The sequence below is a fragment of the Anser brachyrhynchus genome (assembly GCF_964034855.1).
Source record: "Anser brachyrhynchus genome assembly, chromosome: 7".
In the NCBI taxonomy this organism is placed as follows: Eukaryota; Metazoa; Chordata; class Aves; order Anseriformes; family Anatidae; genus Anser; species Anser brachyrhynchus.
The window spans coordinates 19,411,472-19,435,961 of record NC_137701.1 but is presented as its reverse complement, the minus strand read 5'-3'; the positions used below and the strand labels follow the sequence as shown (position 1 = coordinate 19,435,961).

Here is a 24,490-nt window from a genome sequence, read left to right as displayed (position 1 = left end):
CTATTCCGGACTGGAAAGCAGAGAAACAGTCACTCTGGAGAATTTGGAACTGAAAATGGATAGGGCCTCTGAGAATATCATGTTCTCTTTCTTAACATCGATGTAGCTGCTTTCTATTTCTTCATACCTTTGCTCTCATCCTTCACCTCCATCTCACCATAAGCAAATTGAAAGACAGAGCAAATGATGAAAATGGGAAATTAGAAAGGAGGGAGAAGGCAGAGGCATTCTTCCTCTTGGAGGCATCTCTGGTGATCACTTCTGAGAATACACAGACCTCTGTCACTACTGATTTAGTTGCAACACATCTACTTATTTAAACAAAGCCTAGTGGGGAAAGAGATTTCCTTTCTGATTACTTTCCTGTAGGTCCAGAAATGCAGTGATATGATCATAACCTGCCAATTTTCCCAATAGGAAGGAACTACTTTAATCAGTTCCCTCCTTCCTCTCCTGTTTTTCCTCTAATATCAATATTTTTGCTGTGACAACACTGAAGCACTAAAGGCAAAGTTAAAGCATTTCCACAGTTACAAATACAGGGAAGAGCCCTGTTTAGAACATCACCGCAAAATGATCAGGCCCACAGGTTGGGATACCCATGGAGATCAGCTCCCCAGTGACAGGGCTACATGGCTGAGGATCAATTGCTTAATTTCTTGGCATCTCGATTTCTACAGCTTTGGGTGGGTAAAAATTTCACTGACTTTAAAGTAATTAAAACCTGTAGATGAAAAGCACTCCTAATAATCCCACCCAGAAAAAAAAGGAGGAAGAATGCGTTCATGGGGGAATGTTTCACATGACCCTTCTCTTTTCTTAAGCATGTTAGCTCAGTTCGGTTCTGACTCATATAGGGTGTGAACCTCTGGAGAAATGCTGCTACTACGTTTTAGTCTTTCATCACGATTTGTTAATTCATGTAAACAAGATAATAGGCCACATAATTTTAATCTTACTGTTTAGCCCTCCTTTAAACTCCTTAACTGCTTTTCTCCAGCTCATTAGATTAGCTAGAACGTGTAAATTTGATTGCAGAGATGATATTCAAAAGTTTAAAGCTAGGTACATGGCTGGCTGCCGAACTGTGCCTTTTTTTTTTTTTTAATTCTTATTTGGTCACATTCCTGTTGGTGTTTCCTTCTTTCCTCATCGTCTTCCCATCACAGTCTAGCCTATAATTGCATGGCTGGACCTGGACTGAGTTGTATCACATTTGCTAATCGGTCTGTGGAAACGTCTCCTCTCCCCGGGCAATAAGTGCTGTGCTACCACCACAGCAGGCCTTTGTCCCTTATCCGTCTCCTGTTTCCCATCCATCTTCCCGATGCCTTTGCTACGAGGGCTTTCCCAGGCTCCTCTCGGCACACACCAAGGTGTGCAGTGAGGCCCAGCGGCAGCTCAGCTGGACGGAGGCCTCTCCTGCACCAAGGCCTGCTGAGGTGCCGCACCATGCCAGGGCACCGCGGGGCAGGCTGAGCAACCAAACCTGGCCAAAAAGATACCAGCCCTGAGTCACCCCTGCCCAATGACACCCAGCTGGGGCTTTGCTTGATCAGTACCAGGTCCTTAAACAAGCCAATGGTGCCATGCCAAGTCTGCCTTTATTTTTGTGCACTTTCTCTGTGCTGTCCTCAGTCCTGAAGGGGGTTTGCCTGCCTGAGCCGCTGCAGCTTCTCGGCCGGTCTCCTAGCAGGGTTGGCATGGTGTTCTGATTTAAGTGACTGTGAGAAAACAAACTGCTTTATGAGAGTAAGCAAACAAATTGACACTCACACGTCATAAGCAGTACTTGATTTCTCATGTGACTTAACCCATGAAGAACAGAATTTATTTTTATGCCAATTCTGGGCATTTTGTTTTACCCGCTTCTCCCATGTCAGTTAATCTGACGACAGCTAAAACAATTTTCTGCATTCAGACACATAGAACCATTAAAGCATACAAAAACACAGACACGTAGGATCATACTCACTGTCTAGAATTGGAGCACTTCTGTCATTAGTAACAGTCTTCTTTAGCTTTTTTCCTTTGGTAATATCAGATAGCAGAGCATTTCGCCCCGCTTGTTCTGACCTGCTTAGGGTTGGCTTTTCAGTATTTGCCTGCAAAATAAAATGAAAAATGAGGAGGTAAAATAAACCTCAAGTTCCAGCTACAAAGTTCTGCTCAAATACGGTAGTTACCTGAGACCTAAGTTTCTGCTTTAACAGCACTAGACTGGGTAACCTGCCTTATCTGGTTTTGTGAATGACGTTATGAGTAGCTGGCCTTCTCACTGACTTGAGGCCCCGAACAGTGCTGCTACTCTAACCCACACAATTCAGTGGAAACACAACACTTTTTTTTTTGAATATTTTTGAATTCAAGAATCTAATTTCTGAAAGCCAAAGTACATCTATGGAAAATTGCCATTTTGTAGACTGAGTAGTCTGGCCCTGTTCAATCTGATTGCACCAAAAGACGGACATTCTTGAAAGCTGTAGTGAAACTCAAACTATACAAATTCTGGATAACTCAGAAGAAAGATGGAGTTTTAGCTATACACACGTGCATGTATATATGATTTCTTCTACGAAACGGTGGTTCCTGAAAAGTTTTCTAACTTATCAGATCAGTGTCATGGAAAAGTCCTGAAAGGTGTTGAGAGTTGCCACGGAGGGACCAAGCACAGAGCTGGTATCTTGCTGATGATGGGCAGTGAGGGAAAGACTCTTATGCAGCAGGGCACAGCCCGGCTTATCTGTGTAACCATCTAGGGCTTTGGTATCAAAATGGTTGAGTACTTTACAACAGCATTTCCAGAAGCCTTTCTTTCTTGTCTGCCCGTCAGAGCAAACACAGCCCAGGGCAGGCTTCGTTCCAGCTTAGGCTGATTTAAGCCAGGTCCAATGTAGTCTCACCCACCACGTTGTGCCAGCAGTGGGTCTCGTACCTTTATACCACAGGCTGGCTGAGGGAGCTATGCTGGTTAAGAGCTATCCTTAAAAAAAATTTAGGATTTTAGGGATTGTATTTTGCCAGCTCAGGATCTCTGAACCAGTTCACCACCAGGTCATATAAGTATTAAAGTGGAACAAGGGAGAAGGTGAGAACACATGGCTGGAAAAAAGCAAGGGGAGAGCAAGACTTCAGTTCCTCTGACTTAGACAAGCTGTGCCTCTCCACCCAGGATCCCTGCACCAGATCAAACCACCAACATGGGAGGAGGAGGAAGATGGAGAGTGAATGTGGCTAGAGACATGCACATGGGCGCTGAAAGGGAATGAAAGTAACGGTCCCTCTTGCAGGATCAATCAGCTGTAAACAAAATGTAGGAAAGCTTTCCCCAGATACCATACCCACCCTTGTCATCTTGCTGCATGTCTCTTCCAACATGACAAGCAGCAATAGAGGACAGTGCATACTGTACATCCACCTTCTGTAAAACTTACCAAGGCCAGCGTTGGGGGTGGAGGGGGAGCGGGAGGGGGAGGCACAGGCATGGTGGAAGGCTGAGCTCCAGCTGATCTTGCTAAGAAACCTGCACAGCAAAACACAGAAATGCAAAGACCCAGAGATTATTAAATCTATCACCTTTGGGTGTGCTTTCTACTCAGCTACAAACAAACCCTGCATCAAACAGGATTATCTACTCAATTTTCTAGGACTAAGTAGTCTGTGAAAAGCACTTCATGTTTCATCGTATGGAAAACAGCTGCATCCTTAAACAGGCACTCCCTACATGATCTCCATAGCCAAGCAGACTCACAGACACACACATCTAGTTTTGCATTTTTGTGCCTTGCCACAGCGAAGAGTATGCAAGGATTGTGTGCATGTGTGCAATATGGTTACATGCAACAATAAACAACAAAACTGAATTTTGTTTAATCCAACAATCCTGTTCCCATGGAAGTATAGCAGGATAATCCCACTGCTACACCACCAAACCTTACTTCAAGAAGGCATCGTCTCACACTCAAAAAGAGATGCTGAACTTTTGAAGCTCTTAATCTGGTGGAATATAACACTGCTCTACTATTATGGGCAGGGTGGAACTGCAGACCTCTAGCGAAGACCCATGCTTCTTCCCCTCTCCCTGCTTGCTCTGAAGGAGCCAGGCTCCGTCACCACCTCTGAACGCACTTTCCTCCTTCTCAGGAGCAGCAAAGGCAGCCATGCTCAGTGCACCTTCCCTGGGGAGGAGGAGCAAGCAGGCAGCCTGTCCTCAGCCGCCAGCTGCTGCAGAGGGGAAAGCCTGGTGGCCAGAGACCAGCCTTCCCCAGCTTCCCTGTCTGAGACCAGGCTCCTGCTCTTTCCCACCCCAAGCAGAACTACCTTGGGTAATCTGAGGACAAGCATACGTGAGAGAGAAATTCAGTGGAACAAAATATTAAAGAGAGAAAAAAAAATAAGCAAAGCACTAAAGCACTGAGGATATATTTTTTTTTCAAGTCAAAAGGGTTTTTTTCCGGCACACTGCTAGTTGGAAACGTGCCTAATGGAGGGTCCAAGGTTCTCCTAACGGTGCTGTGACATTTCAGCAATTTGGTGCGCTGTCTGCCTCTAAAAATGCTTTTGCTTCAAGAGACCTGCTGACGGGCTCGGCCTTGCTCTTGTGCAGGAGGTGCGCAGAGCATCCAGCCATCAGAGGCGAGGGCCCAGTGGCAATTAGCCACTGTGTGCACCGTGTTTACACGTGGCAGGTCAGCGTGACAGCAATGGGGGTTATTCTCCAAATAACCCCACGCTGATGTCCCCATTCGGTTGCTTACAAGAATACACATCTCTCACTTTCTGAAGTCACTTAATTGGTTTTGAGAAAACTAAGGAGAACGGTAGTAATGCAATCTCTGCCCGATCAGCTTCGTGGTAGGTACAGCATGCTTCAGAGGTTGAATGAACACCAGGAAAACGTTCAGAATGAAACAAAATGGCACTTGCAGTTATCATTTGAGGTGGGCCCCCACCTACAAAGTCTGTGATACCTCTGAGATGATCTGTGATAGGTGTGTTAGAAAAAAAAATGGTTAGCAGTACAGCTGTATCCTGTCAGATGCTCAGGCTTTGGCAGAATTAGAATATAGATAATAAAGCCACACCAAAAACTGCTGAGCTGCCTTCCTGAGATGAGAATGCTTAGTCTCTAAAAGGAGACTTTAATGGATTTCGTCTAAAATCTTGAGAGAGAAAAGGGCTTGGAGAGGAAACAACCACATCACCCCTAAGTCTAGCTGACTAGCGAGAAAAAAAACAGGAGTTCAGAGTGGCGTGAGGCATTACCGCTCTCTCTCGCGTGGGGAGGTTTTATTTTCCTCTGCTGCAGAAGCTGTTGCTCTTTCCTGTTACTGAGAAAGCACGAGCAGAGCAGAGGGGAAGCTGACAGACGGCCGGACTGACAAAGAGGAAACTGTGCGAAGCCAAGTCTGCGCAGCGCTGTGCAAACACACGCACTCACAAAATCCTGCAAACCCACACACGTTTTCTCATCCACCCTGTGGGCAGTTACCTCTCCTATGAACGCGTCGCCAGAGAAGCACAAGGTTCAGATTTGAAGGACCCGCTTGAATCCGCTTGTCCTTCGCACTTCCATATTCCCAGCTCTCAGTCCTTACATAAAACTCTGCGCAAAGCCCCAGCCTTTCCTGATCTTAGTATCCTAAATTCAGTATTTTAAATCTGAACTCTATTAAAAGAACTGAGACTAATGCTGCTTTGTTCTTCAACTTCCTGTTTAAAAAAATAGTCAACAGGAAAATTATTTCTTGCAGCAGACCACAACCATCCTGTTTCTTAACGCAGCCTTTTCGCAGCTGCAGTTGTCTCTAGCGTAACTGTGCCAGTAAGCTACTTCACCAAGCTTTTAACTCCTTCAACTGCTTAAAACGAGAAAGAGAAACTGCTCCCTGCACTGCTTTGGTAAGAGACTGAAACAGTCCTCGTAACGGACCCTGAATCTTCTTGGGGCTCCACGTGCCAAGGGAAAAGCCCCTTGAGCAGGGAGGGTAAAGTCTGGTTTGTAATCAGACTTTTAATGAATTCCTCAGGCAGCTCGAACCTGCACGCAGCAGGTGAGCTAGCTGGTCTAGGAAGAACCTTCTCCAAAAAGCAGCATTTTTGCAAATGTTTTAACTCACCCACCTCCCTGTTTGTTAACCTCTTGCCTTCTGCATGCTCGTGCTGTTCTTTTCTCCTTTCTTTCCTTTTCACTGGGTTGTTTTAGGTCAGTTTTGTAAGGAATTGATGGCACTGGAGGGGAAGCAAGGTAGGACCCAAAGCCTGAGCTCTCTAATGGGAAGCTGCTACCCACAGACTCACCCTGCCTCTCCAAAACCCTCCCTGCGCACATTGTTTGCAGGGGGGCCAGAGGGAAACGGCACCGGGGGCCTCCTGCTTGCCTATGCCTTCTTCCAGAGACCTATAGTAGATAGATACATAGGTATCCATGTATACATAGAGACATACAGATGTATAGTTGTCTCTCTCCAGATGTGTATAAATCCAAATATAGAGATATGCACCCAAATATAGAGATGTGCTTATATAGAAACATGTATAGATGTATATATAAATCTATACTAGCTCTGTATCTAGTTTCCACTCTTGTCCTGTTGAGAAAGGATGCTTCTCCGACGTGCCCACAGCAATCAGCTGCAGACTACCTAACACCTCTTCTGGTATCGAAGGGTTTTCTCGGCAGGGCAGGGGTGGAAGCCAGATCTGCAGCTGCATGCCGGTCAGCTTAGCATCTAGCTGCTGCTCAGCAAGCCCTGTGGCCCTGATGCAGCTGCTAGAGGGTCTGGAAAACAGCATTTTGCAGGGCAAGCTTCTGTAGCAGGCCAAACTCAGGAAGCACTGGCCTCAAGTTTAGTGCAAGTATTCTGCAGAATTGTTTGCATGCGGCGTCCTTGCTTCGACAATTTTCTATTAAATTTTCCCAAAAAAAGATCTGCTGAAATGGATTTGATGATTTTGAGTAATTTTGGGTGGACAAATCAAGCTAAAAGTGGTAAGCAAACATAAGTTATTAAATGGGCCTGGAAGCTGCAATATGCCTTTTAGATGACTACGTTTGGTCACCCAGTAAAGGCATTGACATTCCTGCCTAGTTGTTTAGAAACGCAGTGTGTATCGCTAAATACTTGGCTGAGTCAGAAGTATTCCGGAGCCTACCAAAAGGACAGCTTTCCCCTACACAAGTCTGAAATGTGATTCCTAGGCCTCCGATGTGTCCTGGAGCATATACTTCCCTCAGGAGCCATCAGGAAAAAGATAATACAGCATTAGTCAGAAACCTGCATGCCCCCACACAGAAGTATAACGCATGCGCTTGCAGAGTGAGTAAAACACACCCATTTATAAAATTTTAGCTAAAAACATAAGTCATGCCACAACCTCACTCGTACTTCTGCCCCTCCCTGACTCTGCTTCTGCTACTGAGCAAAAGAGCATCAGAAACTCAAACCGAAACTGCGGCAAGAAACGGCACCACTGCCTTTGAAGCTCCAACTCACCCACGCCGTTGGGCTGCTAGATTTTTTATGATCTATTTCTTTGATTGACATTTTGTAAGCAAAAACGAAGTCTCTCTCTGGATTCACCACTCCGAGCAGGGCAAGCCTGCAGGAAGACCAGTAAAGCACTGTACAGGGACAGTGACCCGGGGCTTGTGTACACAGCGTAGTGCTGAGGCCGGCCCCAGGGACCCGCAGCACCCCCTGGGCTCGAGCCTGCATGGTGCTGGGCTTGAATCCTGCTGCTGCTTCACTCACCGCTGCTTTGCAGGATCTGTGTTTTGCACAGAGATGTCCCGGGATGCTAAGTGCAGCTCTGCAGCTAGAGGGAAGCTTTGGCTATCATCCCGTATGTCAGCAATGGACTCGTGGTTCATTATTTGCTCTTGGTCAGTGGGAAACAGCCTATTTTAAGGAACGGATGTTACGTCCAATCGCTAACAGCTGACACCATAAAATATCTGCAACAGCAACCGATCCGCCCAGTAGTAAATTTTACCTTACTGCTAACAACCAAGCTGCTTGTAACATTCAGCGCTGCAGGGTATCGAAAAAGAACTGATTTCCTAAGAACAAGTCAGGAGGAGCATCAGTACTTTGGAACCCAGTGCGCATGCCCTTGACACTACTGCCAAGAAAATGTGCAATTATCACTGTTTTTGAAAAGCTGCTTGGGAAATACTAGGTTTAAAGAAATCCTGGTGCTACAGCAGCAAGGATTAAAAAATGCCAGCCTCTGGGCTCCAAACAGAGGCCTATATGACCAGAAGCAGAGCAGAATTTCCCCAGCTGGCAAACTCGGCATGGCTCCTGCTCCACTGCGCGGAGGTCCAGCAGTGGCCAGGGTCCCCGCTGCGGCCGGCAGACACGCAACCAGCCTCTTTGTGCGTGCTCTGCATCATCTCAATAGAGCCTCTGCTGTGAGGGCAGCCTGCCTGCAGGCCGCCACCAGCCCAGGGGGTGCCTCCGTGCGGCTCGGAAAGCCGCCCTGGCCAGTAGCCAGCGAGATGCCCACCTTTGCCCCAGGTGAGCCAGACCAGCAGAGCTGCACCAGCAAGCTCTGCATTCTGCATGCTGCCAGGTGCAGCTGGCCCTCATTAGCAGGAGTGGTATGAAGATGCTACGATATGCTACACATTGTGACAAGGGCTAATTTCATGGAAAAACCAAAGCGCAGGAGTGACACCGCGTACGTTGCATTCCGCAAGCAGCCCCTTGCTCTGCCAAGCCATCCATAAGCAGCACTAAACTGAAACAAGTTTGGGGCATTTTGGATTTAATTTGGTACCTCAGAAATCTTCTCAGGAGCGTTACAAGTGCTAAAAAGAGTGACATCTGACGTGGGATGGACAGCGCGAGCTGGAGTGCAAGCGCACAGTTTGCATGCAGCCATTTCAAGCCGCTTCGAGGCTCCCCCTCTTACAGGCGTTGAGTCAGAGGCAGACAGACAGCTCTCTGTGGTTAATCATTTCCTGCATGATTAATTTCCAAGCAGAAAAAAGAGGAAGGAACAAACAACTGCAGAAATAAAATAGAATTGATAGAACTCAAGGGGAAAAAAAATGAAGTCACCAATTAAAATGCTGATTGTCCCTCTGTGCAAAAGTGCCCAGCTTCCAAAAAGGTATTGATTTGGTTTGTTCAAACGCAGTGCTTCCTGCTAATGAAGGAAAGGAAAACTGAAAAAAAAATCTGAATTTGAGAAAATTAGGCTAGATTACCAAGTACATTAGTACGGTAGCTCTCAAAACAAAAAGGACAACTAACTAAACACGTTACAAAATAGTTGGGAAACAGTTTAAAATCTTATTTTTTCCCCACATAATAATAATAATAAAAACAGTTCCATACAGATGAAAATATTTTTTCATGTTCAACAGAGTAGAGAACTACGGAACCATTTTGAAAAAAAAAAAAAAGTTACCGCGATGCCTTGTGAAACCCGCTCACGCCCCTGTGGGCTCCCCTTCCCCTCGGTGTGCCCGTGCCACCGGTACGCGCCTGCGTCCCCTCCCCGGCCGTCGGGGATGTGTGCACCAAGGGGGTCAGTGCAGGGTGCGGAGAGGTGTGAAGGAGAGCTTCGGGGGATGCTGAAGACATCCCACCTGCACAACACCGTGTCAGTAAATCCCACCTGGAAAACGTCAGATATTTTTCTTCTTCTCCTTTTACTAAAGCAAAGGGTTAGTTTCTAAACAAATAGAAACTTGTAAATGCCTATAAATAGACAGACGGTTTTAACCCCCCTAAAGGGTTCATCAAGGACACCAAGGCCAACCCACTGCAGCATGAAGCTACCTGAACAGACTGAAGAGGAATTCCCCTAGACGGTGAAGAAAGAGCATTTAGGAGCCTCTCTGGGCTCAGCCACACACACGCACAGGAAGGCAAAGCCTCTGACAGGCACTGCAGCGGCCCCACAGACGCAGCTGAGGCACTGGAGGGATGCTGTCTGTCTGCCCTTTGCTCAGCTCTAGCAGGAGAGCCCGGGTTTTCCTCCTCTTAACTGCGATAAAGGAGGAAAGTGACACCTAAAAAGCCACTCCTGGTATTTCTGTGTCCTTTAACGTCAACGACTGGTCTTTTAAGAATGGTTTCAGGCTGAAACTACGTTCCTTTTGGTGCAGGGATCACAAGACTGCGTGGCCCAGGAGAGGACACCACAGTGGTGTGAGATGGCAGGTTTTCTCACTCTGCCCCGAGGAAGCTGTGGTAGCAAGAGGAGGCACTACTGTTTCACCTTTAAAGTCACTCGCAGAGAACTAGAGGCCCAAAAGGGAGACAGACAGAGGAGAAGTTACCATGGATGCACGAGGCCCAGGGAAATTCTGGGGAGATGCCGCTGCCAGAGAGAGGAAGCCCATTTTATCCGGGACTTTCGCATTTCAGAGAAACTCTCAGCAGTACCCAAAATGAGCAGTATGAGCACGACTTTCCACCCAGACTGAGAAGTGCCACCCCCCTGTGCAAAAAAAGCTGGGGCAGAGAGCACCAGCCTGCAGGACCGACTTGGGCACGAGAGCCCGGAGGTGCCCGGCGGGCGGGCACAGGACTGCAGCTCACACTGGGCAATTCCCCCGGGTCTTAAAATCCCCTCGGTGCTTTTGATCTACTTCTTACCGTCACAGGAAAACAGTAACAACGCCCGTTACTGCCGTCAGTGGCAAGTGAAATGCCAGCACACAACCGCAGGATGCCGAGGGCAGGAGCAGCCCCGTGCGCTCGTGGCCCACGGCAAGCTGTGTCCAGCAAGCCTCCTCTGTCAGAGGCAACCAGGAGTTATACTGCAGAAATCCAGCGGTGCTGCGTCCATGGAAAATTACAGCTAAGAACTAGGCCACTGTGGTGTCAGAATGCTGTTTTAATCCAAGTATTTTAAGAAGTTTTTTCCTTCTCAGTGACATATTTTTCAAGATATGTGGAAGATCACTGGCAGTGGCTAACTGTGGAGGATGGCCCCAGTCACCACTGTAGTCGGTGCTTGGAAGAAAAAGCAGAGCTTTTGGTCATTTTAAGTGTTTGGATGTTGGCTTGAGAAAAGCTGATAATTTCAGAGTGAATACAGTATAGCAGAAAGTACATCTCTGAAAATAGAAATTGCTTCCACCCCATCCATGCTGCTCTAACTTCTTTCAGCCAGTGCTTACAGAAATACTTCCACCCGCTGGGACTCTGAGGGTCGGTTTCCACCCCATTGAGGTGGAAACCTCACCCCCTGCCTGTGAAGCAGGACCTCAGCAAAGCCGCCTGTGCTTGGAGGGACCCTCGCGGCTAACCTACAGCAAGCACGTGTGCCCGTGTGCCACCCCCAGCAGGAGGTAGAGCCAAACGCCGTGAGCACACCCCCAGTTACAGGATGTGTCCCAGCAGGACACCGCCTGCAACCCTGCAGCCTCCCGCAGCTCACTCCCTGCCAAGAAAAGGGAAGCCTTTCCCCTCAGACCCCCCAAAAAGAAAAGCCCAACAGCAAAAAGCTTCTGTTCCTGGCAAAAGTGATGCCTAAGGACCAAGCTGCTGGTGCCTGAGCTCTTACTTCAGCTGTCCGGAGCGCAGTTGTCTGCAGTGTTCAACCACCTACCGCCCAAAGCAGCTTTAGGTCACCCCAGATGTCTGAAACAATGCAGAAGACTGTATTATCCTCGGGACGCTGCCCAACACAGCAAATGCAGGATTCACCCAGGCTCAAGGCAAGCCTCAGCACAGTCTTGAACAAAGGGCCCCTTGTTTTGGTGCTGCAGAGGGGCTATAGGGACAGCTTCTCCACTTAGGCACAACATACCCAGGGGAACAAGGATCTGACATCTCTCTCCATCGTATTTCCTCACCTGTTCTTCCTTGTGCAGATTTTGTGTTCGCAAAACACTGTTCCTATAAGAAAGTTCAAGAGCTCCTCTCCGATGGGACTGCTTTTTCCAGTGCCTCGCCTCATTCCTACGGAGGTGACCGCTCAGTGCCACGGGGCAGTTCAGCAGCACACACTGAGCTCCGCAGCTTTCTCTCAAAAACTTTAGCAGCCTCAAGGTTGAAGAGCTGTTGGTAGGGTGGACAGCCTGGTTCAGAAATTAAGGTTTTATCAGAATTGCCTCCAGCTTCACTCAGCCCTGAATCAGAAGAAAGCACGGGACTAAGTGATCCACCTGAGGAGCAGGACTTCTGCCAGCACCAGATCTGTGAGCATATCCTCACCAGGCAGTGCTGCTCAGCTTTCCGACATGGGAAAATAACTTCCTCTCACATTGGCTTCCCTGCCTTTCCATCTGAGCATATATAGCATATTGAGCTCTCTCTCTCTCTATTTTTTAGGATGCTGCAGGTCTGACCACTTGTTTACTTTGTGGAGCATGAAAGAAATTCTTCCATTTGAATCAAATTGACAGAAGTCTGGAGGACTTGTTTTCCCTTCTCCACCGTTTCATGGTAAAACAGGCCAAAAAGTGTCAGGAATTAGGAATTAGCCTGAATGTTTTCTTGGACAGCTGCGCTGTTGCAACTTTGAGCCAGCATGGAAAGAAGTCACAGGAACTCAGTTTGGTGAGAGAGCCCCGGGATGTTCCTGGGGGACTTCTGCTGGCCACGGCTGCCCACTGGCATGCCACGGGTCCCCTCAGCAGTGGTGGCTACAAGCAGGGGGGCTTCTCTCCCTGCTGACCCCGAGGCTGGGCTGGAAGGCGGCTGGCTGGAGGTGCAGGTTGTGTGGTGGCAGCTCCAGGACACCCCAGCGCACCCCATCCCACGCCCAGGGCACGGCAGTCGCAGCGCTGCGACCTGCGTAGCTCCGCTCCCGAGGCTGCCCTCGCTCTGAGCAGCAGGAGGACAGGCAGCCGCAGGGGAAAGGAAGGATCTTACTACGCAAAGGCACATGGAAAAGGAACAAGGATCTCACGCTGTCAGATTTTACTTCTCCATAGGCCTAAGTCTAGAATTCAACTGGCTTTAGTTTTCCAATAGGCTTTTTAAAGTGTTTTCTTCATCGCAACCAGCTAAGTCTTACTAAACCTGCAGTGAACTGTGACTGGTCTGCTACAGCCAGCATCTATAAAACGATATTAAAATGGTGACTACCTCTAAAGGGGAAATATCTGAGGCACATCAGGGCCAGGCATATGGAATCAATTTAAAACTCTGTTTTCCAATCCCTCTCTCTTGTAAATATTGCAGTGCTCCTATAAGGATGTTGAAAAACTACAGTGTTCGGCGATTAGTTCAGATTTCACATCAAAAGCCCAAACAAAAATCTAAGCGGCCGGGGCAGTCAGCAGGGAAAGACAAGCACACAAGCAAGAGTGCATTAGAGTTTTTACAGCCCAGGTGTCGACATGAATTAGAAGGTAACTCAAATACCTGTCATTAGAGGAGCAATCAAAGACTGATCTGTCCAGAGTGTGGGAAAAACAAAACAAAGCACAGCCCCAGATCTGCGTAACGTAAGGCAGCCCACTCAGCCACAGACAGTGCAGAAAAACGAACGCTGCCCCAGTGCCAGATTACCGTCAATAAAAGCCTCTGTTCAGTGTAGCAAGCCCCATAAATCAGTTTTGTGAGAAACAGGTGACCGGGTCTGGTAGAGATTTTAATTAAAAAGAAAAAAAATATTTTCCATCCAGAGAGTTAATTTTGGATGAATGTGAAGCTGCGAAGTGCTGAGACTCCAAACCTCGTTTAAGATGGGTGGAGTTGGAGAGTCTGATTTTACTCTCGTTACAGTAAGCGGAACGGCTCAAGCCAACTTTCAGAGGGGGCTGGATGAGACCTACGGCACCTCATGACTGCTGAAAGCGTTTGAGCTGATTGGGATGAACGGACCTAAAGATTAAGAAGAGCACACCCCAAGAAGTCTGTAGACTTTCTCTGCTGTGCACAGTCGTGCACTGTAGCTTGGGGTTAGTCATGAAAGAGATCATTTGTGAGGCCGTGAATCACATTTGCACATAAGTAATGCATTTGAGGAATGTCGCAGTCAGCAGTCCAGGTTCATGTTGGCTCCCACAACACCGTCTTGTGGACACATAAGGCTGGTGGGGCAAGGACCACAGCCACAACCTGGACAGAAATGCCATCGCTTGAGTTTGGCACCGCTGGCATCCTGCTTCATCAGTCTGGGAAGAGCAAGCTTCGAGATGTACTCTCATCTGCCTCAACAGACCGAGACCTACCAAAAAACCCCTTGTAACTTTCCCTTTGGGCCCTGCTCACAGACCACAAACTGAAAAGAAAGTCACACCAGACCTTACAGACTGACTAAATACTAAATGCGGACTCATTCTGCATATGACTTATATCCCATGTTTGCACATCTTTTCTGACCTCTGATGCAAAAAGCATTTGATCTGCCATTTAAACGCTTATTTCAATAATACAACTATGGAAAGTCAAGTTCCTTGTAGACTCTGCTGGGCTGTTGCAAAACAATTGCTCTTTTCTAATTCCCAAGGGGATTAATGAAAGTTTGCAAAGCAAGGTAATAATGGATTATTTTTTTTTTAGGTTATTAAGGTATAAATGAATATATATAAAAAAATATACCATTACTTTGAATACGTAAGGGTTTTAAGTATTTACTACGATTGGTGGTAGTAGTAAGCCCCCAAACCCTGAAGCATTCTGAAGCTGGGCAGTGTACACCGGGTATCTGCACATTCAGGGAGCTGGATGACCAAGTGTCCATTTGCACAAGCCATCAAAGCAGCTCTCAGCATCCGTTCTTGCTGGTTTGGAAGAGGGCCTCTGCCCTCTGAGGTTTGGCCTGCTGTGTACTTTGTATTAAGTCTCAGAAAGCTTTCAGATGGGCTGCTATGGTTTCAATAATTACTTTAAAAGGTTTTCAGCAATATAAAAACAAATCTGTGGATGGGACTTTAAAATCAGGATGGAAAGAATAAAAGGGAGAGTAAAGTGAAGGCAAAAAATAATCTGAAATAAACAGGGTCTGCTTTAGCAAGCAGTCCCCCTGTCACCTCTTCTGCATGCTGGAGCCAGCCTTAGCTCACCCCAAAGTAGGCGGATACTGGGGCCAAAAGGTGACCATCTTTCCAGAAGGGTTTACAGAACTTTAAAAACTATGTCCAAAGCAATAAAAACAATAACAGCAACAACGACCAAAATAAAACAAAGCCCAAGGTGCATTAAGGCAAAGAGAGACATTTGAACTTTCAATGTGCTACCCTACAAGTTTTGGGTTGAACTGGTTGCATTTAAAAACGCCAAAGAAAAGCAAAGGTGCGACTGAGAACACGCTATTTCAGGTGTGAATTTACATGCTCACTCAATATTCTGTCAGTACTGGCAAATGATGCCTCACTCTAATCCATTTAAAAACAAGTCCAAAATGTTACATTCCTGCACCATCAGATTATTTGCTTGGCTGGAATCCAGCAAGAAACTTCTCTTGCAACTCATTCCAGAGAAGCGGATAGAAGAAGCAATACATTATTGCTATTAAAATATTGTACAATAAGAAAAGTCAAAAAAAACTTTACATGGCTTGTACAAAACTAACAGACCAGGTAACCACTAAGTAAAGTACATTTAAGGTTGCCATTATCTCTGTATTGTTTAGTTCTTCGTATTAGATAAAAATTCTACCAAATCAGACCGTCTTTTTCTCAATAAAAAAAGCAAAAGCCAACAACATACGTTTTATAGTATACCCATATTCACTGTGTAAATCCCTTGCCTTTAAAATCAAGCTTTTCTTACTGTAGTAATAAAGTCTATTTTTTTTTATGTGAGTAAAAGATGTATCAGATTTACTTAGCTGATATGAACTGCATTAGTTTCACTCCAAACCTACAGAGACCTGAGGAAGATGCAGTCCAAGAATAGTAATGTGAATATGCATGGTAAATGATGAGGGCTGCTCTAGGAGTAAAGCAGCCTACCAGCAGGGCAGATGGAGAACTCTTTTCCTCCTGCGATACTGAACCCATCACGTGCCTTGCTCTGAGCTGGCCAGCACTTCCCTGCCTCCAAGACCGGTTACTGGACAAAATGAAGGGCTACCAAGTGGAGATACATACAGAAAGCACGCGGAGGATCTCCTGCTCCATACCAGCTTCATGGGAAGAGCAGCTCCAGAGAGAATTAGTGGTTTGGTGACTGCCCTGCGGAAGGTCACCCCCAGTCCAGGGGCCAACCTGGGGGCTGGGTGGAGGAGCAGAGGCCTGGAGACACCCTCACTGCCCGGCCAGCTGGGAGATGAGCTCCAGATCAGCCTCGTGAATTGAAACCACATGAGGGAGGTGGAACGGGAGGACTGGTGTTTATGGAGATCGCCTGGCAAGGATCCTGAAGCCCTGGGCTGCTATTTCAGATTCCCATTCAGGGAAGGACTGGTGGAAGGGCAGACCTGAAATTCTGCCTCCTCTATTCGCCTTTAGTTTGGCTCTGTGTGAAGCAATAAAAATCTAACCCACAGCATGCTGAATACCTCTCCATGCATAATAGGAGTGACCTTAGCTTTCAGCATCTGAGTCTGCGTGTGTGCAAGTCACCCGCAGTGCTCATGTACTGCTCCTCTCACCGACAGTTTCCATTTGGTGCGATCTGGAAAACATCCTGAGTAATACAAGGATGAATTTCTCTGTTAAGTATTTCCAATGCTGCCTTCTGGCAAGAAAAAATGTCAAGAGTTACTTGGAAAAGGAAGGTACAGCTAAGAGATGTTTCAATTACTGTATAAATAAGCTGCCAAATGCAAAGAGTAAAATCCAGGCAATACTAGTAATTCTTCGTATTTATACCACCATAAGCTACATGGAGATCAGAGTATTGACCGACCACAACTACATTTTAATTCACTTACTGGCACACAGCTTTAACAAAACTAACTCAAAATAACTTTGAAAAGCCATTTTTACACACATCTTGGAGCTCGGTCTACTCTTGCAGCAGGACTTTACTGTATGCAATAAAGCCCCGTGAGGTGCGATAACACTGAAACAGCATGTTTGGTGTTTACACCTGGCACTTTAACTGAACACTCAGCCTTGACATTGGGATTATGAAATTTGCACATATGCACCTGGGTACTCACAGGAGACATCTGCAGTGGATGATGCCAGTGTAAACACCCACAGCAAGGGCACACAGTTATGTTGTCTATACTTAACGTTTTCCTTGTCCAGTTAAAAGCCCCATAATTAAAGATAGTTTCTGAAGATTTCATTTATGACATATGCTTCTCCACTTATTTTAGCAATTTAATAGATGACAAGGTACACGTTCTGTTTGGTATCATTCTGTGGTCCTTTCAACTCAGAGCAATTCTAACGTTACATTAAAGACCAACTCAGACTCTGAATTCAGATTTCCTATTTTACTTGGAGAGGCATTAAAGCCTCTATTTGTGTTTGTTGGTATAGTACAGTATTCAACAATGTATTTTCAAAAAAAGAGACAAGTAGGAAGCTAATTTTATATCCTTTCAAAATCTGAGACATGCAGAGACTTCTATCTCAATCGGGATTTCTATTTTTTAAATAATGATCAAAAATAATTTCAGTTTAACTGAACTGAAATTTTATTTTTTTGTTCTTAGGAGTGAAAATTTCAGCAGAGCCTACATTTGCTGTAGGTATTCAAAATGTTTTTTAAAAGGTAATTTCAAAGCTTTCTAATTTTGAAATTTAAAATGTGTGCTGAATTCACCTTCGATCTCAGGAAGAAAAATGGTTTTGATGAACCGATTGTTTTAATTTAAAAAGCATTTCAATAAAAAAGTCCTGAAAAGCAATAATGGCAATCACTAACTTTGATATCCAAAGATAAATTTTTAAACTTAAGCATCTAACTCCTATTTATAGAGTCTCAGGCTTTCATGCTCCACTGCTGCACTGATATGGTGCTGCTGACCCAGTGCAGAGCTGACTGCCCGAATCCATCACCACCTGGTACCGGCAGGGACATGGGCTGCGTTGGTGCCACTGGTGCACGAGCAGGGGGCCCCAAGGTCCTGTAAAGGGGACTAGTTTAAAGCATGGCACAAGTCAAACCAAAAGCAACCAAGGACAATGAAGTATAACACACCCTTCTGCTCTCCTCCACATCTCCGATTACAGAAGTCTTTGCTCCAATTTATTTCACTTTGGAAACAACTTTTTACAGCTGCAGATGGCAAACACTGAGCTAGTGAGTGAAGAAGAGAAGCTGGAAAGAACGATTATTAATGGATTCTGCCAAGAAATAAAGGCAGGACAACGTCTTTCATGGATTAATGGCAAGCACTAGCCAACCCTCCCCCAGACTAAGAGGAGGCGTGCTCTACAGCACCCTCCTGGGAAGGGAGCCACATAACCTGCTGCAGCATCCCCATGGGCCACAGCTCAGCACCATGCTCCGTTTGTGAAGCTGCCAGAGCCCACACATGTTAAGGAGAGCCTCTGCCCAAGTCACTGAAAGCTAAAAGAACGCAATCTCAACCTACTGTCTGCGGTGTATTTTAAATATTTCTACTCCAGCCGTTTTCCATCACCTCCGACAGCCAGGTGCTCTGACGCAGTGAGTGCGCTCAGGGCGAAGCCTCGTGCTGGGCCTCAGGGCGCTGCGCTCCCTTCACGTGTCGGGTCGCATCTGGCAGCCGGCGCAGGTCCCTTCCTACTCTGGTGGATGTGCGAGGCAGGTGGCTCTGCCAGAGGGCCGAGGTGAGATTTTGCCTGCCCTCCCCAGGACCAGGTACCCCCAGGTACAAGGCCAGCACCTCATCTCCTTCCTAGCAGGCAGCTCTGAGCCCACCTGCTCCACAGCCTGTGCAGGAACCCACCGGGAGCCCTGGGATTTTAGAGGCAATTTGCCTCCTTGCAAGAGTAGATGTAGCCAAGCTCCTGTTAGTATTGAGAATACAACTTTTTGCATAGGTAGTAGTAGTTCGGTGCTGTTTGATCTAAACCAGTTTGTATGGCATACCGCCCCCATGAAAAAAACATCCCCACAAACCCAAGAGCAGCCACATACCATCATTTATCACTTGTGTTTCCTCTTCAGAGCATACTTCATTAACAAGTCCTCTTACTCCACATGACTGTTCAAATTCATCCTCACTAATGCCAATCTACCAAAAGCTCAGAGGAGAAAACTTCAGGCTGGTCTGCTCAGTGCAGCTGCCCTGACACAACAGGTATTGGAGGCTGGCAGCCAATTTCCCTTTTAATTTCTTTGTAGTAAGAGTGGCTGTCCCAATTGTTAAACCCTAGGTAAAGTTAGCATCACATCTGTTGAATCCTTTAAAACACAGTTGAAACCTTGTTCAACCTGACTGAACGGTTTGGCTAGCTTACACAGGGCAGAACCAAATTGGGTTTATTTTAAGTAAGTTTGGAGACTACATTTAGCGTATGACAGACTGAAACATGACTCTTACCATCTCTGTTTCCAAAATCAGAATTAGTAATTAAATGTAGAGTTAAGAACCACTGCAAGTTTGAGGCCATAAGCTTCCAGATAAAAAGCGCATTCTTTCAGAACTGAGACATAAGAAACTCAGAAAAAATACATCTGGATCAAATCCACAGCTGGAAGGAAGCTTTATGTTAGTTTTATCAGGTCATAAGACATTATTACTCTCATGAAGTCTACGGTCTCTTTTCAGCTTTGGTCCTGATGACCAGTAGTCTTCAAACAAGTGATATTGCAGGGATCACTGTTTTCTTCTGTATCTGTCAACGTGCCCGTTTCACAGGCCAAACCTGCAGCCAAATGCTGTTTCAGGTGAGCCCTGACGCATCAAAACTTGCTATTAGGAAATTCTGTTCAACGCAGATCAAATTGGATTTGCACAGCCGGTGTGCATGTAAAGTTTGCCATTAGTACCAGAGTTTTTTGATCCATGATAAAAATGAGCTGTTTGCTGTCTTCCCACAACTATTCGCCCAAGAAAGCAGCACAGCCTAGCTTTTCTGGTCTCCCTTTCACACCATGAGCAGACCGGGTGTTTACCTCACCAGCTACTCTTGATAACGCTGTCACAGTACACAGCATAATGAACTTTATCTGGTGATGCTCAAATGAGAAAAGCAAAATTTCACGTAACTCAGGAGCAACACGTACCTGCCCTCTCTGTACCATACATATGAAACTGTTTGTTGCCTTTAAAATAACTAACCAGATTTCATCAATAACCAGAGAAATTTAAAGTTACTGCCAACAAGGAGACTGAAATACAGAATGACAGGCTGGAGGAGGGCATCTACCCTTCTCCTTCCTCTGAGGTACCATTGATGATCTTTATACCATTCCTGTCAGGTATTTATGTCTTCTCTTCTCAAAAATCTCCAGTGAAAGAAATTCTGCATATCCCTCAGTAATCTATTCTAGTACTTCTTTAGCCTTACAGCTAGCGAAGTTTTTCCAAGTACCCAATCTAAACCTCCTTTGCTGTAATTTCATCTGCTATTTCTCATTCTATTTACAATTGGTGTGCAGAATAATTTATTCCCTTCTTCACAGCTACCCAAAAACTGTTTACATGTCCTTCTGACCTCCTCTTCCTTAGGACAAGCAATCATATTTCCTTCAGTCTTTCCTCCTGGGCTGTATTTGTTCAGCCTCTGAGCACTGTTGCTGTTCCTAGGACGTTACATGATCCCACATTGTCACATTGGAAATGTAGGATGGAAACATCTTGATCTCAGTATTGTGTTATACGTTTCTTTGCAGTATTCACTGTACTAATTTTAAATCAAATATAAACGTTAATTTAAAAATATTTGTATTCTCCATATATGCAGGTCTCCCTTCTTCAAACAGGTAATCCTTTCTAACCCCCGTGTCCAAAGAAGTATGTTTGGCTACTGAGCCATCCATGTTGTACCATCTTTTTCAGTCCTCAAACATGGAATAACTAGTATTAGGAGGCTTTGCACCAGTCCTCATCCTGCGGTAGTTCAGAATGCTTGGTTTGAGTTGTGTGTGGAGCCACAAACTAAGTTTGCCAAGTCGTGAGACTAACTCCTCCCTCGCTCATGTCCCAGCCCTGGCACCCAGATTTCTCCAGGCTGTGGTTTCCGAAGCAAGTGCAACCTAAGACAGTTACACCTGACATTAGGAAAGGAAAGGTGTGCCATGTCAGATCACAACGGTAAACCAGCATTGCTATTAATCCTACATGGAAAAGAATTGGTTTTGGAAAAAAAAAAAACAAAACTTTTTTCACAATCACCACATTGCAAATAAAGACACCTTTAATAGTATTGATGAGATGGCCCTGTGCCTTCCAACTGATATAGGCCTTTTATAGCTGGGAGATTACACGTGCTGCAGACCGGTTTCCCATGCCACTGCGCATGCAGTAACACCTCCCCACTCCCATTGTCCCCCCCAAGCAGACCCTGAGGGCTCTGTACCTCCTCAGCAGCTGGAGAGATGCTCGGGCAGAACACGAGGCCTGGCAAATTCACTCCAGAACGCACTTGCTGAAGTTAATTAGACACAATAACATTTCCCAGGACGTACATTCCTGCAAGGAAGAAAAAGACACCATTATTAATTGCAAAACTGAAATGGTGGGGACCATGGAGCCTAGGTATGCAACTGCTGGACACTTCCTTGCTTAAGTAGAAATTCTGCGTGAGAAACTGGCCGTGTGTAAAAAGGAAGCTGTCTCCATCTAAAGAAGAAAATGAAAGGCAAATACACCATTTGTTCTCCTAGTATCATTTGCTGAAGCCAAAAGGCCCAATTTGTTTTCAAACAAATTTGAGATAATAGCACTGACTTCAGCAGAGCATCGTAAAGGCCAGTATAAATGGTGGAACGAAAGCAGAAAAGCCTTAAAAACATACGTGGATGGATACAGAAGGAAGACTGAATGGAGCTGTCTACTGTTCCTCTTAAAAGAGCCATGGTTTCCTGACCAGCTTTGTAGTAAAGAGATTCCAATAGTTTAGGCTAGAGAAAAATGCATACAAAAGCTAAAACAAATAAACTAAACAAAAGTAAAACCAACCTCCTTCAACCTCTAGATGCTTTTAACAGCTAATTACAGAAATGATTTGCAGAACTTGCCTTCGAGTGAGGGGGAGGAAGGGGGAGGGAATGGCCAGCACGACATGAGAGAGATGTGCTGCAAATGATGTCTCAGCAAAAGACACCCTTGTCCATTCGAGGTACTTGACAATAAAAAACAACAACATGCCTTTAACAATCCAGTCAATTTAAAGGAAAATGCAAGAACGGTGCCCATTCAGCATTTTATGGGTTTACTTACATTGAGAGATCAAAGTCTCCAGACTCCAATTCCTCACTGGTACAAAACCTGTGCCTGCACTACGCGGTGAAATGAAACCCACAAGGGGATCCTGCAATAAACTCTCTGAAGCTGCCTGTACAGTTCAGGTTTGCATTAGCTGGCGTTACAGATTTTAACTCACATTTTCCCCTGCAGAGCAGGACAACGTAGTGCCGTGGATCCACGTGCACTGGGGACACGAAGCCCCAAGAGCAACATGGCGCAGCAGCTTTTGGGGAGCATCACCGGCTGGAGGTTTAGGTGGTGCTGTGTGCATTCTGTTTTTCTGTTTATTTGCAGAATTAAGGCAAATTTAAAGTAGATTTCATCTAACTTTGAAGCTATCTCAGTTACAAAGATTTACACTAATACTTCCCATGGAAAAGAAACCTAAAGGAATCATTAAAAAACAAAAAGCAAGCAAACAAACACACCCCCACCCCCCAAAAAAAACAACCAAAAACCAGAAAAAGGAACGTTTCTTCCGTAGGTGTTACGAACATGTCCACACACATACAGCCAATTCCCCTTCCTTCCCAACTTCAGTAAAAGAGCAGTTTTTTTCCTGAGCACAGAATTTGTCCCCATCTGGTTCCATTTTTTACTATTTTCTTCTTTTGGTTTCCTTCTCTCTCATTCCAAGCCATATTTATTTCCTTTTGTTTAGTCTGTACTCTTTATTCCCTTTCCTCCTTTTGCAGATTTCTTTTTTAATTTGTTTGGGAAAGAAACATTCTTGCCCTGGCTTTCCTAACACAAGCTGGTGCAAGGGGCCCGCTCCGAACCCCCTCTCCTATGCTCTCCCCCTCCTCTGTCAGTCCTGGCTGGCTGGGCTTGCTCCTGGTACACGAGGAACAGCAATGGGCTTTATTTATTTAGAAAAGTGTATCCGTTTATTTTTGAATTCACTTTCAAATACCAAATATATTATTTACAAGCCATTTTATTTAGCTTAAAACAACTCCTAATCTGTACGAGATGAGCCACTATAAAGCAGGATTAGGCTGAAATTAAAATGTCTGCAGTTGGATTTTACTAAATTGGTTTTAAATCACATTCTTAGTTCTACAGCAGAGTTGAGTTTCAGAGTTGGGGGTTAGAAACCCTAACAAAGCAGAAAGACTGATCTGAGACAGAACTGTGGCACTCTGCAAAATCTGCTAGATTTGCAGAAGCAGAGGAGCCCAGCTAAGGCTCGAGCCTTGCTTTTAAAACTCCAGAGCTCAAAACTTGACAGCCGGCTCTGCAAGGCTGCTATTTCCAAATAAAAGCATCCCTGCCCTCAGCCCGGGCTACACTTACAGCGCTGGGCTGGGTGCAGGGTCCCTGCAGCAGGACCCATCCCCGTACCCAAACACCGGCCTCCCTGCAGGGCTCGCCCCGCATTGCAGTTACCGCTGTGCTGCCCGGGAATGCCAGGTGCTGTCGCAAAGGATGAAGGACCATGTTTTTGCTGAAGTTCATATGCACAAGAGGGAAGAGGAAAGATTTTCTTTCATTCATATTCCCCAGATCTTTCCCATTAGAAAGATAGAGACGGAGAGCTGCTCAGTTAACCTTCCACCACAAGCTGTATTTCAGAGTCTGTAACGTGCTACTAAAATATTCTGCATTTTATCCTCTTGAAGTTTCTTTTTACCTTTCCCTCCAACTTTGCATTAAAAAATGAATCACAATTTTCTTGCAACATTTAAAAATAACAACCGTACTTTTTCTGTAGGAATACAAAACGTACACCCCACCAAACACGCTCGCTTTGAGAGCTCCAAGCGCTCCAGCACCAAACTGGTGCTGTTTCTTTCCCAATACAGTGGGTTTCCAAGCCAAAAAGCCTCCAGCACAGAAAGGCGGAGATGGAATTCCTCAACAGACGTTGTAGGGAACGAGAGAAAACCTTACAAAGAGACTGCACCAGTAAAATCAAACAGAACAGTTAGAGAGTCAGCACCAGCCAAAACAAACAAAACAGATTTCTCACTGTAATCAATAGCTTTAACCTGTGTTTGAGAAAGCACTTTCTGGTATTTATTAACACTGAACCCTTCTATGAAACATCCAGACCTTTTGCTGATTATATGAGAAACTTCACCCAGTCAGAGAAAATTTTGTTCGTATTTCTAACCGGATTCAGCTCCACGCTGCTGTTGTATAGCAGGGCAGGCTCCAAGCTTCTCACAAACCGGGCTAACTCAGAGAAAAGCTTCCTACTTCTACCTTTGTAAGGTCCTGCTGCGGAAGCCCACCTCACTCACTCGCTGCTAACACGACACAAGCC

The 24,490-nt window shown here is 45.6% G+C and overlaps 1 protein-coding gene across 5 annotated transcripts in view; it reads right to left on the bottom strand.

Annotated features, from left to right (window-relative positions):
- The window catches only part of WIPF1 (WAS/WASL interacting protein family member 1), a 55,087-nt gene that overhangs the window by 12,760 nt on the left and 17,837 nt on the right, over window positions 1-24,490 (bottom strand). For 2 of the 5 annotated variants that reach the window (XM_080600832.1, XM_080600833.1), the window contains exons 2-4: window positions 21,332-21,444; window positions 3,435-3,523; window positions 1,976-2,105 (exon numbers count right to left, since the gene is read on the bottom strand). In XM_080600832.1, coding sequence (XP_080456958.1) covers window positions 1,976-2,105; window positions 3,435-3,485 — 181 coding nt within the window. In that variant the 5' untranslated portion in view covers window positions 3,486-3,523; window positions 21,332-21,444. Of the gene's footprint in view, window positions 1-1,975; window positions 2,106-3,434; window positions 3,524-5,491; window positions 11,801-11,821; window positions 21,308-21,331; window positions 21,445-24,429; window positions 24,452-24,490 lie in introns of those variants that run through there. The other 3 variants (XM_080600834.1, XM_080600836.1, XM_080600835.1) reach the window with 3 other exon arrangements.